This window comes from Pygocentrus nattereri, chromosome 8, assembly GCF_015220715.1.
Source record: "Pygocentrus nattereri isolate fPygNat1 chromosome 8, fPygNat1.pri, whole genome shotgun sequence".
Taxonomy (NCBI): Eukaryota; Metazoa; Chordata; class Actinopteri; order Characiformes; family Serrasalmidae; genus Pygocentrus; species Pygocentrus nattereri.
In genome coordinates, this window is record NC_051218.1 from 37,534,895 (window position 1) to 37,553,685 (window position 18,791).

Sequence of the window (18,791 nt, forward strand, 5' to 3'; positions counted from 1 at the left end):
ATATGATTAACGAAGGAACTTCATGTGCAAAAAAAAATTGTATCTTTATAAATGAAATGAAATGAAAGGCTGTAAAAAAAGTGGAACTTATTCATTCTTGACAACTTTTAATAATTCTTCATTTTTATGATGTATCTGCCTTTTAATTACTGCCTTTTATCTGTGATTATAATGGAATACAGTTACTCACACTATCAGCAAAAGAGAAGGAGCAATTTTTAAAAGGGTTTGGGAGGGTTTATGAGGGTGCTAGCTGATATTCAAATATGTTAATTTCCAAACATTAGTCAGCTATGATCCTTTATACAGGCATATGTTTATTGATTCAGGTGTGTAATGCTACTGCATTTATTGTATTTAACAATGAGGAAGTGTTCTGTTGCAAAAAGCCATTATTTCAACATAATAAGTCATAATTTTAAGATAACAATCCATTATTTTGACATAATATTCATAAACTCGAGAACATAAACCATTATTTTGACATAAGTCAAAATCTCCAAAACAAACTATTATTTTGACATAATCAGTCAAAATCTTCAAAACATAAACTATTATTTTAACAAAATTAGTTTTGAGGAGATAAACCATGATTGCGACATAATCTCATCATTTTGGGAACCATTATTTTTGACAAAATCAGTCAGGATCTCAAGAATATAAATCAATATTTTAGACATAATCTCATCATTTTGAGAACACAAACCATTATTTTGACATAATCAGTCATAATATCAAGAAAAAAGTCTTGCAGTCTGAAATCTGATCTCTTTGGACTTTTCTGTTTAAGCCTTTTAACTTTTACTCCACTTTAAGTTCAAGAGGAATATCATAACTTTGACTTGACTGTATTTATCCGGTGAGTTTATAAAGGGGACATGATTGACGCTTGAATGAATGTCATTAGGATGCCTCAATCCTTTTGATACTTAAGTAATTCAAGTGTTACTATAATTTACATTTTTAATGAGTAAAATTCATGCACTGCACTCTTTATGAAAGTGATTTAAATGATGACAAAGTATAAATCATTAACTCTCATCAATAATTAATGATTGTTCACTATGTTACTGTGGTGTGTGGAGCATTGTGTGTGGTCAAAGAACACTCTAAATATACACAAGATCAATCAGCCTTATTCCTGGATCAGGTTGTGGGGGTGTTTTATATGGGTTTAATGTACACTATATTTGAATGTATTTGTATTTGAACTGTATTTTCAATGTATTTGAAATATTATGTAGCATACAGTGTAATTTATTGAGACAAGAAGCCCATTTTCATTTCCATTCAGTTTCATTTTCATTCCAGTCTTTAGATAAGACTATTTACAACTGCTTAATAGAGCAGGGTACATGATTTAAGATTTAGTGGCATCTAGTGGCGAGATTGTAGACCGCAATCAACTGAATACTCCTCCATCACCCCTCCCTTTCCAAACGTGTAGTAGAACCTCTGCGTGGGTGTCAGGTTTACTGCCATCAACTGTACTGATTTTGTTTTGCTTCTTCATGTTTTCCCTTCTTTGATGACAATGATGAAAAACAACCCTCCATTTGTCACAATTTGGGTTCTTGAACGTCTCACAACACAAAATGGACAGACAGTACTTTTGCATTGTACTAATTTCTAAATGGTTTATGTACAAATAATATTACATGACCTAACAACATCTTGCGAGGCAAGTATGTGATGACTTAGGCTTGCAGTATGCTCAGTGCTAATTTGTGGGGTTAAAGTGTTCCTTAATTCTTAGCATTCTTAGCTCCAGTGAAAAAATAAGGGAGTGAATGCTTTAATTTGTCTGGGCTGTACAACTACATTTCAGGTAAGAAGACCTGTTTAAATGTTATTTTATGCCAAACAATCTCTTTTCATTTTGGATTCTTGTTTCAGTCGGTTAGTATTTCAAAATAAATAAACAGGTAGATGATGTTTTTTTTTTGGTGACTGCATTTGTCAGAGGTGAAAATATCTAGAGCTGTAGAGGGTTTGACCATGAGTTAAAAAGCAACAAGGACCCTTGGTAAGTTAGAGTGGGTAAGAGTAGAGTGAGCAGCAGTAAATGGGGTTCCTTGTTGGCCTGAGCTGCTCTGTTGAGGCAGGGGCAGTCCCAGTGAGACTTGGGGTCTCTTTCTTTGTGTCTGATCTGGTCTACTGTCCCTTGTGATTTCCTCACTTGTTGCTCCTGCTGACCACTAGCAGAGGTCAGAGAGATATCACTGGGGTGATACGGGGACAGAAGAGGGCAGTCCAGCCAATCTGTGGCCAGTGGCCGAGGGTATCCCTCCTCGAGGGCGGAGCCTGGGTGGGAAAACTTCCAATAGGAATAGTCCTTGAACAGGTAGATGGAACCTGGTGAACAAAAGGAGACTCTGAGATCATACATAAACTCTTATAAGGCAATATTACACTACATGTCCAAAGCATGTAGACAGCAAGTGAAGGGTATTACTATGGAGATTGTCCCCCTTTGTTGCAGTAACAGCCTCTACTCTTCTAGGAAAGCTTTACATTGGATGTTGGAACATTGCTGTGAGGATTTGATTATATCCAGGCACAAGAGCATTAGTGAGGTCAGGTACTGATGTTGGATGATCACCCCAACTCATCCCAAAGATATTGGATGGAGCTCTATCATTTCAGAGAATGCAGTTCCACTGTTCCACAGTACAGTGCTGGGGGACTTCATACTTCTCTAGCTAACACTTGACATTGAGCATGATGACCACAGGCTCATGTGCAGCTGGTCCAGATCTCCTCATTCTATTGGTCAATGCCTTTGTATTGAGATTATATACAAGCTCAACTGAACATGTTTCAGCAATAGGTGCACATTAAAGTAGCTGAATTCAGTGTTGGACACATAGTGTAGAACATGTTATTATTGATATTACTTTGAAATGATGAAAGGATTTGAAATACTTTTCAACCAACAAAAAATAAAAGCACAGCATGCAACATTTTCTATCCCTCACCGTCGTTCTCCATGATAATTCCATTCACTCCTCCTTCGATGAGCTCTGTCCAAACCTCACTTTCTTCTTCCAGTCCTTGCCTCTGAGACCCCCAGACCACTCCCTTCTCAGAGTCCCAGTGCAAGCCCTGCCACATCCCATCTGATCCCTCAGGAGCCAGAGCAGACAGAGGCTGAGGGAAACCATCCTGGAGAGAGAGGTCCTTAAACAGCCAGAACTGAGAGCCTGCAAGCACACAGCAGCACTGCATATGAGGGAACGATGCCTCAGATAAAAACGACCTGATTTCTAGCTAAACATTGATTGTTCCATTTGAATACATAACATTATTGGAAAACAACAGATTCTAGATTCAGCTTGCACCTTAAGAAGAAGCTTTTCATGCTATAAATGTCAAAGTGCCAGAAAAAAAACAACATTCAAATGAAATAAACTATATATTTTATATACATTTTAATTTATTTTCTAATGTTTTTACTTTTTAAAGTAAAGGTTCCCATACAGTATGTTACTTTTAAAGCATTCCCACTAATTTATCCTCACAATTCCTTTAGCACTTTCCTTTCATTTAACTGGGTAAATTTATATTGTAAGTACAATGCCTTTGAAGCTATTACACTGCACCATCATAACCCCTTAAAATCCCAGCATTTACATCTTAAAGCTTATTATTCAGTAACTACGTGGACCACAATGAAAACTGTCTGAGTTATTCTTAGATTACAATTATTAGTCTTTAATTAAGACTCACATTTTTGCAGAATTTGCAGAAACATCTCCACTTAAATATAATAAATGCAATTATTCAATTAACAGAATCTTAGATGATCAAGAACACTATGACTGGTTAGTAGTCAACTTTTGTAGTCAACTTGTCAATAAGTTGCCCTAGTCACTGGACCAGGGCATATCTGTCCATAAAAAAGGTAATAGGTTGAAGGGTCATGTCCTCTTTCAGCTTGCTAATTCTCCATCACACATATCATTGAGAATTTTCTGCTCCTGATCCAGTTTAGAGAAATTTTTCTGATTCAAGATTTCGAGTAAGATGTGATGCAGTCAGATCATTAGAGGACAAGGATGCTCTGTGACTGACCGCTAATGAAGATGATGCCGTGATCCTCATGCCTCTCCAGGACGGCATGCAGTGGGGGCATAGAGGAGGGAAGAGCCCCCCAAAGTCTACGTACAGACACAGCTCTGCCTGAGACTAGACCCCCTCTATTCACTCTCCACATACTCATACCTGTTGAACAGAAAGAGAGAGAGAGGGAGGGAGGGAGGGAGGGAGGGAGGGAAGCATGTATTGTGGTTTGATAAATCGACTTTTCAGATGGAAACTTTTCAGATGTTTATGGAAATAATGAAGGTTGTGTTCTCGGAGCCAAAGAAGAAAAGGACAGGAAAATCTAGATTGTTCCTAACATAGCATGTTGTCATGTTGTTGTGGTTTATTAGTGTCCATGGCATGGTTAACTGTGAAGGTACCATTAATGCTGAAATTCTATAAAAGTTAATTCCAGACATGCCAGCTTAATGGTTGAGAGGTGTTCTAATCGGTTAGAACACAAACACCGTATCACTCTGCTGAGTGATACAGTGTTTGTGTTGCTAAGCAATGACTTTGACAGCTGTAGGAGATGCTCAAGCCATTTAAACGTTTTTACTTCTTACTCTGTGCACAAACAGAAGATGGATACTTTTAAAATTACTTTTGACCCACAGCCAATTTGGTCAGACTCTGAACTAAGACTACAGTAAATTCCCAAACTATCATCACCACTGAGCAGCTTTCCAGTCGGCAGCTGTGACAGAAGAACAGCTAAACCACCCGGAATCAGCCAGAAATGAACCGAATACCATTCACCAAACAAAATGGGCTGTAAGACACTTTATAGACTGGCTGGACAAAGCAACATTAATATTCATCAGAAAGTACCATGCTGACAAAAATGAGCTAAACTTGATATTGCAGCAGTTTGATGGCTCAGTCCAATTTGGTCAGACTCTGAAGATGAGACTACACATTTGGCGAAAGGTATTCAGTTAATTTCTGGCTGATTCCAGGTTGTTCAGGTTTTCTTCTGTCACAGCTGCCGACTGGAAAGCTGCTCAGTGATGACAGTTTCAGAATTTAGTGTAAGGAGCTGAAGAACAAACTGCCGGCTCTGCAGCGAGTAAGCAGAGCTTGTTACTCTGACAGAGCGACAAGCTGCTTGTTAAGGAACTATAATTTGGCAGAAGCAATTGCTAACATGAAAAAAAAAACATATTAAATGTCATGTTTACAGCCCAGTTTATTAATTTCCTACTTTACTTATTTAACTCTTGTTTAAAAGCATTTGAACACTCGAGGTTGTGTATTATCACAAATTATCACAATATCACACCCCCTCTCGTGCTCTATTGCTTAAGAAACATAGTCTGAAGCAACACATGTTGTCATCTAGATGACATTCTTTTCAGGAATGTCTATGCTTATTTACACATGACAACACCAAGCCACGTTCTGCATGTTATAACAGCAAGGCTCTGCAGTCAGAGAGTGTGGCGCAATATGAAGTGCAACAATGACTGCTACACATGGCTGCACAACTGACCTGCATGACTGAAGCTTTCTGTTTTTACTATAGGTTCACATACTGTTCTAGCTTTTTTGGACAGAAGTTTGGAGATTAACAGATTAAATGTTACTAAGAGTTAAGGCAACGGCTAAGGCAAGAAACCTACGTGTTTTCTTTACCAGGAAAAATGAACCATTCTCGAAACATTCTCATAACCACACCCAACCTGACCACACAATGACTTCACTTTACCTTTGAAGAAAAAAGTCTCTCCTCGAATTTTAGCAACTGCATCAAAGCTGGTGTTGCAACGATCCAAAGACTGACTTCATTCAGAGAGAAAAAAAAACATATCATATAACCTTATAATAACATACACAATAACTGTTTACATGTATATCTATATCTCTCTCTCTGTGTACACACACACACACACACACACACACACACACACACACACACATATATATATATATATACAGCATTTTCATCATTTTTGTATCATAATGTACATTTTTACAACTCTATATGTATGTATATACAGTATATGTATATAAACATAAACAAATGTTTATGTCTCAGATATCTAAACTGGGCTTTCATCATTACACTGAAAGGATGTTCATTTTACCTGTCCAAGTAGCTGTGTGTGTGTCTGTGCATGTGTGTGAGTCTCGGCGTGCCTCCATGATGATGTTTCAGGTGAGCTTCTTTCTCTAAAGGAGGACTGTCTGTCTGGAGAACCTCACTTCTCTTACCTAGCGTGCACACACACACACACACACACACACACACACACACACACACACACACACACACATGATGTGTATAATATGTAAAACAATATTTTTGATGGTGTAAAAAGATGACAGTCTAAGGCAACAGTTTTTAAAGTGATACTTCGGTCTAAAGCCATAGTTTGGCCTAATGCAATAACACTGCCTAAGAGGCAGTTTGGCCTAAAGTGATAGTCAGGGGGGTATGAGAGGCCCTGATATGGTGGGACGGAGGATATAGTTCAGTAAGTGAGGATTGTTAGCTGTTTAACAAATTTTTCTTTTGCAATTGTGAGAGGCAAGTTACAAATTTTTATCTAGGTACAAATGAAGACTCCATTTAGTAGTTTACAGATAAATATGCCACAGCTCTCCCTTTTGTTTCCTATTGGCCGACACTTCTGAGGTTGTGGGGATACCTTTTGCCTAGATGAACTCAGCACAAAGTGAAATTTAATGCTACCAGAAATTCCTGTTTTGAATGATCTCATCCTCTTCTGTTTAAATGAATTGGCTTTTTTCATCAGGCAGATTTTACTCACATTTGCTGTGACTGGAGCTTATGAGGGGCTCTGATATGAGGTGGTATTATATGGGTTATTTCCTGGTTTACTATTTTGTTTTTTGAGCATTACGCAATGTTATGTTAACTGAATAACATTACTAACATTACTAAAGTGGCAGTTTGGCCTAAAGCAGCAGTTTGGCCTAAAGTGGCAGTTTGGCCTAAAGTGGCAGTTTGCCCAAAAATGACAGCAGTTTGGCCTAAAGTGGCAGTTTGCTCTAAAATGACAGCAGTTTGGCCTAAAGTGGCAGTTTGCCCTAAAATGACAGCAGTTTGGCCTAAAGTGGCAGTTTGCCCTAAAATGACAGCAGTTTGGCCTAAAGTGGCAGTTTGCCCTAAAATGACAGCAGTTTGGCCTAAAGTGGCAGTGCCCTAAAATGACAGCAGTTTGGCCTAAAGTGGCAGGTTGCCCTAAAATGACAGCTTGGACTAAAATTATTTATATGCTGGAATGGCAGCAGATCTGTCACTTATAAATGAGTGCCTGTTGCCTCAATAAAATATGTTTTTTAAATTAATTAATTAACAAAGAATAACTAGGTTTGCACTGAATAGATGCTTCAGAAGAATGAAGTACCATAGAGTGCAATGATGTGTTCTCGGTCTGGAGGCCCCAGGCTGAAATGGAGTGGGTCCCCCAGGGGCCCCTGGTAATATGGACGCATCACAGAGCGCCGTGTAGATGAGTGGGAGAGTCCGAGGGCGTGGCCAAGCTCATGCACCAACACCGTGAACAAATCTGTGCCTTCAGAGGCTGCTAGCAGACAAAAAGAAGCTTTAGTATCTACACAGTTAGTTTGGATTTTATTAACTCTTTAAACTATAAATACCAGCTGGCAGGTCCAGAGTGACCTTCATCAGTAATAATTATGTACCTGACATATTAATCTCATCGTGATGTGTTCATTTAAACTGAATGATAAATCTAAACACTGAAAGGGTTAATTTATTTCACATCATATTAATATCTTCAGAGCTGAAAAGCAACTAAAGCCTGTGATTCACCTGGCTGTCTGAATGCCCACTCCTCCTCTGCGTCCAGGTGAACTCCACCTGCCCTGTCAGGGTCAGAGGGGAAGAAGGCGTGTCCAACAGCTCCACCCACTCCATCAAAGGGGTATCCATCACCATGGAAACCATGCAAGAAATCAATTTGGAGATCTGCCCCCTCGGGTCCTCCAACCTATTTGGTTTCAGAACAGATTGTGACATCAGGCCCTGATCAGAAGATCTGGGCTGAATTTTGAAATGCCCAAATCTGGCCAAATGCCCAAATCTGCTATTAGTGCTATTAATACCACCATTTCAGACTGAAAGCTGTGCAGATTAGGTGCAGATCATATGCTAGCTTTTTGAAATAATAGCTGACCTCATGAAACTCAAGAGGCGTTGGCTCTGCCCACACTCTGAGAGCGTAGAAGACCAACGAGCGAACCATCTCACGCGACAGAGAGGAGGAAGTGGGGTATGAGTGTAACCTGAGAAAGAAAAAAGAGAATGAAATAGGGGAGATGAATGAATACAAGAAATGCATCTTGGATATTTGGTTTTGATCTCCTAATTTTAACCAATAGATTCCAGTTTGGCCTAAAGTAACAGTTTGGTCTACAGCGACAGTTTGGCCTGAAGTAACAGTTTAGCCTAAAAAAAATGCTTTGACCTAAAATTATAGTTAGACCTAAGTCGATATTTTGGCTGAAGGCAATAGATTGGCCTAAGGCAACATTATATGAGGGTAAACACTAATCTTCACAGCAGTTTGGCCTAGAAGGTCCCCACTTTGCCATGCCTGCTTTAGGCCAAACTGCTGTGAAGATTAATGTTTACCCTCATCTAATGCTCTGAATTCAGCTCTTGAAGGCAAATTAGCTGCTGAGCTGAGTCAGGTGTGTTTAATGAGGCAGTGTGCTGAAGTCTGCAGTGTTTTGGCCCACAAGGACTGGACCTTAACTTGTGTGGCCTAAAGCAACAGTTTGGTTTAAAGTAATAATTGGCCCAAAGCAACAGTTTGGCCTAAATCTTTTTGGCTGTTATATTCAAAATGAAAATGAAAGAGCAGCATAAAACCTCCAGTTGATGTTTCGTCGAGTCCAGGCTGATAGTGCCCTTTTCATCCTTTGAGCATGAGTCTTAGTGTCTACAGCTGAGAGGGGACTGATGTGACTACCTTCCTCATCTGGAAGAGAACAGCGTGGAGTTTGCATCAGTCTAAGTGTCTCCTCATCTGAAAAAGAAAGAGAGAAGTAATTGATGGGTAACAATTTAGATGAACACTATATTGCCCTAGTGTTGTCATTTTTAAACCAATTCCTCCAAAACTTATGTATGATTCAGTGACTGAGTAAAGAAACTTAATGATAGTGCCTTGATGTGAAGGAGTTCAGTGTAGAGAAATGTACAGACTCAGCTTTCTTCACAGTGGTGGTGACAGGAACCAGGGGCCACAAAATCCACAATGCAAATACAGGCTTTTTTTCATATAACAACTTTCTGTGAGGTAGCTTTTAGGAGCATTAAATGTTTCAGATGCCTGGTTCCTATGACACCACTATAAACATTTCTGACTTGGTGAACTTCTGTCAAACACCACTGAACTAAAAATAAAGACAAACACCATTTTAAGTTAAGATTTCTATTTAACACCTATGAAGGTGTAGCTTCAGGTGTATAACTCTTATTTGAACATGGGGTCTGCAAGAACTATGGTTTTTAATGTACTATGTACTATTTACTAGATTTTTTTAACTGTGATCTTTGTGAATTATGCTTGTAATTTCAACATAATATCTAACCTGTTAGATCAGGTTGCCTTAACAAAGTACATTTGGATGTCTTCATAAAAATGTATGACACTTGGGTTATATAGGAATTAATCTCTTAATTAATTTTAGTCAATGACCAGCTTTTTTCTCAGCTGAGCTGCTTTTTTAGAGATAAAGAGAAATGAGACAGTAGATTAATTCTATCCAACCTTATCAGAGACTCAGCAGAGATTATGGCAATTTCCATTTTAACTCATGAACCATTGAAAACAAATATCAGGAAAGTGAATTAGGTGGAACTCTATTCTTTTACCTAAAACTCCAGTTTCGTCCAAACCGGCAAACTTCTGCATTGCCTTTACAGCTTCAGTCACAGCTGACCAGGCCTGAAGCTGACCAGTAGAGGGATCCGGTGGGGGCAGGTAACCATACTTTGTGAGCCAGTCCTATCAAGGACAAACCACAAAACTGCTTCATTGACTCATGCTTTGTGATTGGTCACACCTCTCACTTTAAAGCTTTATTATTTTATTTTAGACATAGTTCACATTTAGACAGACTGAAGAGAACCAAACGTTAGTTAATTTTCACCACATCAAGAAAAAGTCAGCTTGAATCCCATGCCAGGTGAGTGATTCTCCCTATATGTATATCTATCTATCTATCTATCTATCTATCTATCTATCTATCTATCTATCTATCTATCTATCTATCTATACATACATATATATATTTTTTATATATAGTGATTTCTATAAAGACGGCACACAATCTGAAATAGTTCTCCTTCACAGGTTTGGAGGATCTGGTACTATAACAGACAGAACCTTCTGGCTCTGAGTCTCACCACCAGTCTTGCACTCTCGTCTTCTGTGGTTGTTGCAGATGGAGGGGCTTTAGAGGTCACTGGGGTGGTGGGAGGGTCTTTGGGTGCAGACTCCACCCCTTCCAGTCTGCACAGGCTGAGCACCACCACGGTCCACAGCACCACCTTCATTCTGAGAACTTGCAAGGCATCTGCTAGGAACCATCCAACAGTATGAGCCACCGCCTGAGTTTGTATCAGAAACCTTCTGTTCCTCCTCAGCCGGGTGGTGATTTTACAGCTTTCATCTTTGTTGGATCAGCAGCAGCACAGAATCTACAGATCATAGAGAGACACTGTAAAGTCCTGCACATGAGTATGTAAAGTTACAGAGGAAACTGTTAAACAATGTGAAATATACATGCCTAGAGAAAAAAAATCTACAAATCACCAGTCAGTATAGATGTGTGCTCCAGGTGACTAAAGATACAGTATGCAGTTGCTATTTTACTGTAAGTCAATATGGTGCAATATCATTATGTATTATACTACGTGTTTTGGTTGATTTGGTTTTATATATATATATATATATATATATATATATATATATATATACACACACACACACACACACACACACACACACACACACACACACCCCTGCACATCAACAATCAACCTATCAAGTACGACGGCCTCTTAGATAAACGGCTTTAATGGTGCCGGTAAGTTAGCCTGTAAAGATGAATAACGGAGGAGCAGACGGGCAGAATTAAAAAGAAAGGGGAGATTTGCATAATTTAAAAGGGGAGGAGAGAAGATGAAAAGGTGGGAGAGGAACACAGGAGTGTTTCATTTAGGAGAGAAAGTGTAGTGGGGGGGGGGGGGGGGCGGGGGGGATTGTGGCGGCTTGTAGGATGTAAGAATTTAATTCAATTAGCAGGTGTCATTTCATTAAGGGAGAGAAGGGGCATGAAAGAGAGGGGAGATGAAAAAGGAAGCGAAAGGAGGGGGGTGACAGCAGAGTTATGGAATAATGGAATTAAAGGAAAAAAGGGTGTAATCTCAGGGGGCAGCAGAAGAGGACAAATGTGAGAAGGACGGGTTTGTTGAGGGATACAGTTAAAGGAGAGAGATGGAAAGGAACACATACACAGTAGAGGGTATGTAAAATATGTGTGTGTGTGAGAGAAAGAGAGAGATACAGAAAAGTGAGGCTGAAAAACAGGGTTCTGAACCATGCTCTATAAAGTAGTACACTGAGTGTATAGTGAGGGGAAACAAATATTGAGACGCTTTTGTATTTGCCTTTTAATATACCAACCTCAATTCAAAAAAGCTGGAAAAGTGAAAAGCAAATTAGAAACAAAAATTAGTGATGCGTAAATCCACTTTGACCTCTATTTATCTTATCAACTTCATTGTTTTTTGGAAATATATGTTCATTCTGAAATTGGTGCCTGCAACACATTCCAAAAAAGTTGGGACAGGAGCAATTCAAGACGTTATGAAATGTTAAAATAACATCTTAAACAGGTGATGTAATCATGCTTGCTAGTAGAAGTTATAAGTCAACAATGTCCAGAAACGCTGCTGACTTCTCTGGGCTTGAGTTCAACTGAAATGGACTGATGCTCACTGGAAACGTGTGCTTGGTCTGACAACTCAACCTTTCAAACTGTTTTTGGAAATAATGGACATTGTTTTCTCGAGTTCTAAAAGTAAAGGACCATCCAGATTGTTACCAGTGTAAAGTTCAAAGCCCAGGGTCTGACACGTGAAGGGTGTATGAGTGCCCATGGCATGTGGCACTTACATCTGTGAATGCACCATTATATATAAACCCTTTGGGGCAAGATCCTGCCTTCCAGACTTTAGTCTTTTTCAGGGACATTCATGCTTATTTCAACATGACTACACAAAGCCACTTTCTTCACGTTTTACAACAGCTTGGTCTCCTGGTGAAAACTTGTGGTGCATTATGAAACACAAAATACAACAAAAAGGACCCTGTTACACAGCTGAAGACCTGTATAATGTAAGAATGGCAAAAAATCTGTTTCAAAATTGGATTAATTGGTTTCTTTAGTTCCCAAATGATTATTAAGTGCTGTTACAAGGTAAGCATGCTCCTGTTGCAAGTTTTTTGGAATGTGTTTACAGGCATTACATTTGAAATGAGCGTATATTAATAAAAAAAAACAAACACTACTTTTAATTTTGAAACTATTTTCCATACTATTTTCAGTTCGATATAGGTCAAACAGAATTAACATATTAGTGCTTTATGTTTTTAATTAGCGTTTCACCTATTGCCTCACCTTTTTTGAAGGAAATGCATATATACAGTTCAACTTAACACACGTGGTATCTTTTGACTCTGTACTTATGAACATGAACGAAAATGTTTTCATAAGTATAAACAAGGATAGAAGACGTAAACATTAACCTTGCAAAAAACATTCTCATGTATATTGCACCTGTTGCCATTTTAAAAGATGTTGCCTCTGGTTGTGAACATTTCATGCCATGAATAGAAGTCATGGTGAAGGTGAAGGACCTTCCTAAAGTTCTCAGGGACAACGGTGTCAATAACTCTCTAATGGAAAAGGCTCTAGAAGCAGAACAAACACAGCTGGTTCAGTAACAGGCAAGTGAAAAGTTCATGGAACTAATCGTCCACAGAGAGGTGCACTGTACAAGATTTTAGACCATGCTCTCAGACTAATGTTAAGAAAGGGGACAGAGCAGCCAGCAACCACTCGGTAAGAGTTACATTTGTTTTAAATGAAGGATCCAAAAAGAGTTCAGTTCCTGTGCTGATAAATGCAGGTTCCACTGCAGTTCTATAGTTGTTTTGGTATTTGGTATAAAAAGGGGTTCTATATAATACCAAAATGGTAGTATGATTCTTTTAGTACTATATAGAATCAATGTTTTTCTAAAGAATCACACACAAAAGGCTAATCATCATATAAAGAAATATTTATGCCCTCACCCAAAAGAGTTCTTTGAAGCGATGCCATAGAAGAACCACTGTTGGTTGCCTTCTATGGTTAATACAATAGTCGTCTTTAAAGTGTGAAGAGTTGAACTTTTTAAAGTTCAAAGAACCATCAGAAAATGTAAAGGCTATATATCCAAGCAAATAATCATTTTTAAGAGTGATGTTTTGGAGAGGTACATCCTAGAAAAACTTCTATATAGTTCTATATATTACTAAAAAAAAGTTTCTCTAACTTAAAACAAAATTTGAATCATTTTCACTGTTTATAGGAACATTTTTAAGGTTCTTTATCATATAGAGCAGTTTTTCTATGATAGAAAAGAACGATTCAACCATGCAAAGAAGTATTCATGCTATCACACAGTTGTCAGACTTCTACATATAAGGTTTTAGATAACCCTGGTCAAATGACATTGTGTTTTTTTAAGTGGAAATAAAAGATCCTCTACAGGGAGCAGAGGTGAAAATATACCACTTTCTGCAAATTTAGTGTGCAATTGCTATTTATTTATTTGCTTTAATTTATCGGAAAAAAACTTAAACATGAAATGTACCATAACGTTTTGCACAGGCCACATTTATGTTTATTGTTTGTCTACCTAGTTAAATTAAGCAAATAAGCAACAACTTTTTGCTGCAGTAAAATGAAGAAGTTTGTTCTCTATAGACAACTTTACCTTATTCTTACTTCATCAAAAATCAAAAATCAAAAATCAAAACAAATGTTATGTTAGCAAAGGCACCCATACATCTGTATTTTACCATCGCATTGACTAAGGAAACCTTGAACCCCCCCTCCCTTTTTTTAAAGGGTGGCCTTGAGTGATGATTTCACAGGAGTAACACTTCATTTACTTGTATTGGTTTAAGCTGCTTTACCCACCTCTGCTTATTATTCATGTCAGTTTTAAAATGTATTATTCAGTAGCTACTATACATTATTACATATTCACATAATACTACGAGTGAGGAACTGAAGTGTATGCCCAGCGAGACCCTCAGGTTAAAGTTTGATGCGGACAATAACAGAACCCATCATTTGCGAAAAGCAGAAGAGAAGCAAGCCCTTACCTCTGCCTCGCCTCCGGAACTTCTGTCTCTTTTTCGCTTTTGCTCGCCCACTCTGTCCTTCACTCCTTCTTTCTCCCTCTCTCTGAACAGATGTGTGCCTCTCATCTCTCGTCCACTCCCCCTCTCTCCTCTCCCCCCTTCATGTCTGCCTGCTAACACAATGGCCTCTTAAATATCCCCCACCCAAGCTGAGCAGACTGGGCAGTCGGTCACTCTGCGTCTGTGTGTAGAGGAAGATATCACTTTAAAACCCTCGCTCTGTCCAGTGAGGAGATTTAAAGCCCCTGATTACTGGCACACATGTCCACTTTTTCCTTTCACGGTCAAAACATCTGCTTTTGCATACATCAGGTTCTTGTACTGTATACATATCAACATACAATTCATACCATTGAGCACTGATACTGTGATTCAGCTCCCTGGATGGGGGTTAAACTTAATGTAGAACTAAACTGTCAAGTTAATGGTGATTTACCACTGTAGTCCACACTCTTAAAAAAGATGGTTCCTCAAGGGTTCTTTAGTAAAGAAAAAGGTTCCATAAAGAACCATGAACACGTAAAGAACCATTTACATCATGATAGGATTCTTTAGAATGTGCTGTAGATGTTACTACACAGAACCTTTTTGAAAAGGGTTCTATATTGCAGCCAAAAGGGTTCTTCTGTTGTTACAATGTCAAGCTTGTAACAATAGCACCACGATCTGAAGAATCCTTTCATTATGCAAACAACCCTTTAATCATGCTAGGTGTTCTTTGCGTGTTCTTCGTTATTCATAGAACCATTTTCTTCACTAGAAACATTGAAGAACTATCTTTATTAAGTGTGTAAACTTTGGCTTAAACCTGGTTTGGGAAATCATCCCTAAACTTCTTAGCAAAAAGAACCATTTAACCATGCAAAGAACAATTGAATTGTTCATTCAAAAGGTGCTTTGAGTTTTCATGGTTCTACATTTAATCATTAACTTTACTGAAGAGTGTTTGAAGGACCCAACTTTTATGGGAGTAGAATATGGTGCAAAAGTCAGGGGCCACCCTTTTATTTCTTTAAACAGCCATTCAGTACAAGTTATTCACTTTTTGGAACAGAAAAAAATACAACTTGTAGTGACAAAATTATATAATAATAATAATAACTCACAATTACAGTGATTTGTATTTAGTGTTTTACGAACTCCACTGTAGTAAATCCAATTAGACAGGCCTAATTATGCTCACTTTGTAATGAAACATATTTGGTTGCTATCAACAAAGCATTGTCTTACTGCCCACCCGTAATACATTTAACAGAAAATACAATTACAATTTTTCTTTTTTAGTATGTCAACACTTTGCCTTTATTACAGCTTCCATTATTTGAAGTGGTTATGGACATGCTTCCTGGTGCATGAAACATTATTTTACAATAGTTTGGAGAAGACTGTGGCCTAAAATTGATTGTTTGTAAAGCATAAATGGTGATAGCATGCAAGGTGTTGTAAGATAAAATATTTTTAACGCTATTTACCACAGACTTAACACTATTTTACCAATATCAACATTACACATAAACCTGAATGTAGGTTCACTGGCTGTTTAGTGAATAAAACAGCTATATTTGTGTTGTAGACACAGAAAGTCAGAAAGTTTTTTCTACAATGAACCACTTCACATTAAACCATTAAGAATGTCTGTTTACATCTCCTTTACTTATACAGGAAGAAAGTTAAAAGGAAAATCGTTCAAATTCTCCTTTAATACTATAAAGCTATTTTGACTGGAAATGATTTTTATTGTTAAATATTTAAAAATCTCTTTTTTTGCTCTGTATATGTCAAGAGCCATCGAGAAGAAAGAAGACGTCTCTTTCCACGAAACTAAAGCCTACTGTGGGATTACTGTGCTTCTCTTTATCTGTTGTTGTCTTGTTTAAAGTGTGTGCGTGAGCACATCGCTGGTGCGTGATGTGACGGGTGGTTACTTTTGGCCTAAATCCTCTTAACGAAAGGATTAAAAAAAAAATTAAACACAGATCTGCCTCTCTGAACACATTGTTGCATTTGGAATAGCTGGGTCAGTGAGATGAAGGGAATTTCTGCTTAATCACCGAAAATATCAAAACCCTGCTGTGTGTTACATTGAAAATGTGAAGTATTTACCTGATTGAAATGTGTGTCATTTCCACATGAACAGTTCTACCCCAACACATTTCTGTCTTCCAGTCTACTTATTTTTGGCAATAACTGTGTGGATGTAAGATGTTTCATTCATATGTAAATCAAATAAATTCACTTTTTTACTGTACACTGAAACAAAAGGGGTTTTGAGTCAACATGATTCAAATGTGTCAAGTGGTCTCACGTGAATTATAAATATTACAACAATAGGACTGCTGTCTTTCAGTTCACTTCTTTTGGCAAGAATTGTGTTGATGTAACATTTTATTTATGCACAACTACTTGACACATTTGAATCACTCTCAAATACAAAACAATACTTTTTCAATGTAGAAACTCACTGTATATCACAGACTGGTGGCAGAGTCATCGACAGATCAGACGATGGATCGGTTTCGTCCTAAAAAAGGAGGGCGGTGATGATGAAAAGCTGCGGCGAGAGTGGAGGGATTTGGAGATAAGTGCATTTAGGCATGTTGGAGCCTTACATGCTGTCTTGGAAGAGTTTGGGATTATAGCAGAGAGAGGGAGGGAGAAAAACAGAGGGGCTCAGAGCAAGAGAGAGAGAAAGAGAGAGAGAAAGGGAGAGAGAGGAATTCCAGATGTGCTGTCAGTCTCTCTCTCGGCCCGTACTGTGCCCAGAGGCTCAGGGGAACGACTTTGACTTGAAGTCAGCAAGGCCGGGTGAATGTTTATTGAGCAACTTGACCTCAGTTATCTGCAAAATGTCTTTGCGTAGAGCCTGTCAACAAATAGGGAGTAAAAGCATTAACACTGAACTGCATAGCCTAATAACCAATAAGGTTGTAAAAAATGTAGATACATTTTCTTTCAAGTGTTACAATCAATCATAAAATGATATTCAATAAAGTATGCACACGTTTTGGCCAAAATGAAATTCTCAAACTGCTTTCAAATGACAAATCCTTGAAAAAGAGTGTTTTACTGATGTGTACTGTATATGCTTAAAACTACTGTTTAATCTGTTACTGTCTTCTGTATTCCATAGCATAAACCCCCTAGTCTCATAGGTTTGACAGAATTCATGATTTTAGATCATTTTACATCATACAACCATTGGGAATCCCTGTGGTGTCATCCAATTTTGACCGCTGGCTGAGCCACTGAGCTATAGGCTATTAAATCAGGGGAGTGTGAGGAACAACCTAACACAGGACACAATTTAACACTGACCTTTACATTGTTTAAGAAGGTCAAGCAGTGTGAACTTCTAGGCACAATCTCAAGTTTCCTAGCTACAGTCTCCCATTAAAATTCAAAGCAATCTCTCTGAGTTTAATACAGCCAAAGATTGTTCTCAGTGAATGTAGTTTTTACAGTAAAAGTTTTTTTCAGTTACTGAGCTGTTTGTGTAAATCAGAAAATCCAACCTTATATTACTTTAGTGACCATCTTGTTGCCGACAACTCAGCTTGGTTTTGCAGCAGGTGACAAGCTCACAGCAAGTGCTAGCTAGACTTTAGTACAGCCTCTGTAGTGCAGGGTTAGTTTTTACATGGTATTACAACTAAACCAGCTTTAATAAACAAAAACAAATGAAGTAAATTTTCTTCTTTATTAGTATCTCTCAGATGTTGGTATTTTGGTTTTAATAAATATATTAACAAAATCGACATTAACAGGTGGTAAAGCTGTAGCTATTCAGAAACAATGTTCCATATTTTACTAATGTGTGATGTTTTGCTGTCCTTCACTGGACAAACAATAAATCTGTCATTGACAGCCTAATGTTCATTTTCATTTATAATTTGATGTGTGTGTGTGTATTTATAAACTGAGCTGTCTGTACAGTTAGAAACTATATTAGTTTCTTACAACACAGAAATATATTGAATTAACTTTTTGTTAGCACAATTTCATCAGACCTTTCTAACAAGTGTTACAACCAGCCCTCTGTCTTTTACAGTCAACTGACCCATGTGTTAGAAAGTTTCTGTTGCAGTAGAGAAGTACATGTTGCTTATATAGAAATATATTTATTTCAACCTACTTTTTTTCATTATTCAACAAAAATTCATATACATAAGAAATTATATGTTTTGTTGTGCTTGGCTCAATTTTGATTTTTTCAGTCAGAGAAAA

At 37.9% G+C, this 18,791-nt stretch overlaps 1 protein-coding gene across 1 annotated transcript; it reads right to left on the bottom strand.

Annotated features, from left to right (window-relative positions):
- Positions 1 to 622: 622 nt before the first annotated feature.
- On the bottom strand, positions 623 to 17,178 carry mmp17b (matrix metallopeptidase 17b). The gene is made up of 13 exons (XM_037540741.1): positions 17,030 to 17,178; positions 14,529 to 14,677; positions 10,493 to 10,786; positions 9,959 to 10,091; positions 8,951 to 9,107; positions 8,253 to 8,361; positions 7,889 to 8,066; positions 7,461 to 7,640; positions 6,174 to 6,300; positions 5,795 to 5,868; positions 4,075 to 4,224; positions 2,979 to 3,203; positions 623 to 2,355 (listed from the first exon to the last, which is right to left on the bottom strand). Exons 3-13 carry the CDS (start codon positions 10,640 to 10,642, stop codon positions 1,976 to 1,978), a joined length of 1,863 nt encoding a protein of 620 aa, XP_037396638.1. The 5' UTR covers positions 10,643 to 10,786; positions 14,529 to 14,677; positions 17,030 to 17,178; the 3' UTR covers positions 623 to 1,975.
- Positions 17,179 to 18,791: the final 1,613 nt, after the last annotated feature.

Excerpts from the sequence above, each read along its gene's own strand:
- mmp17b (XM_037540741.1), bottom strand. The coding sequence starts at position 10,642 with ATGAAGGTGGTGCTGTGGACCGTGGTGGTGCTCAGCCTGTGCAGACTG. Across the intron at positions 4,225-5,794 it reads AGAGACTTTTTTCTTCAAAG|GTATGAGTATGTGGAGAGTG; the intron begins GTAAAGTGAAGT and ends TCTGTTCAACAG. Across the intron at positions 3,204-4,074 it reads CGGCATCATCTTCATTAGCG|GCTCTCAGTTCTGGCTGTTT; the intron begins GTCAGTCACAGA and ends GTGTGCTTGCAG.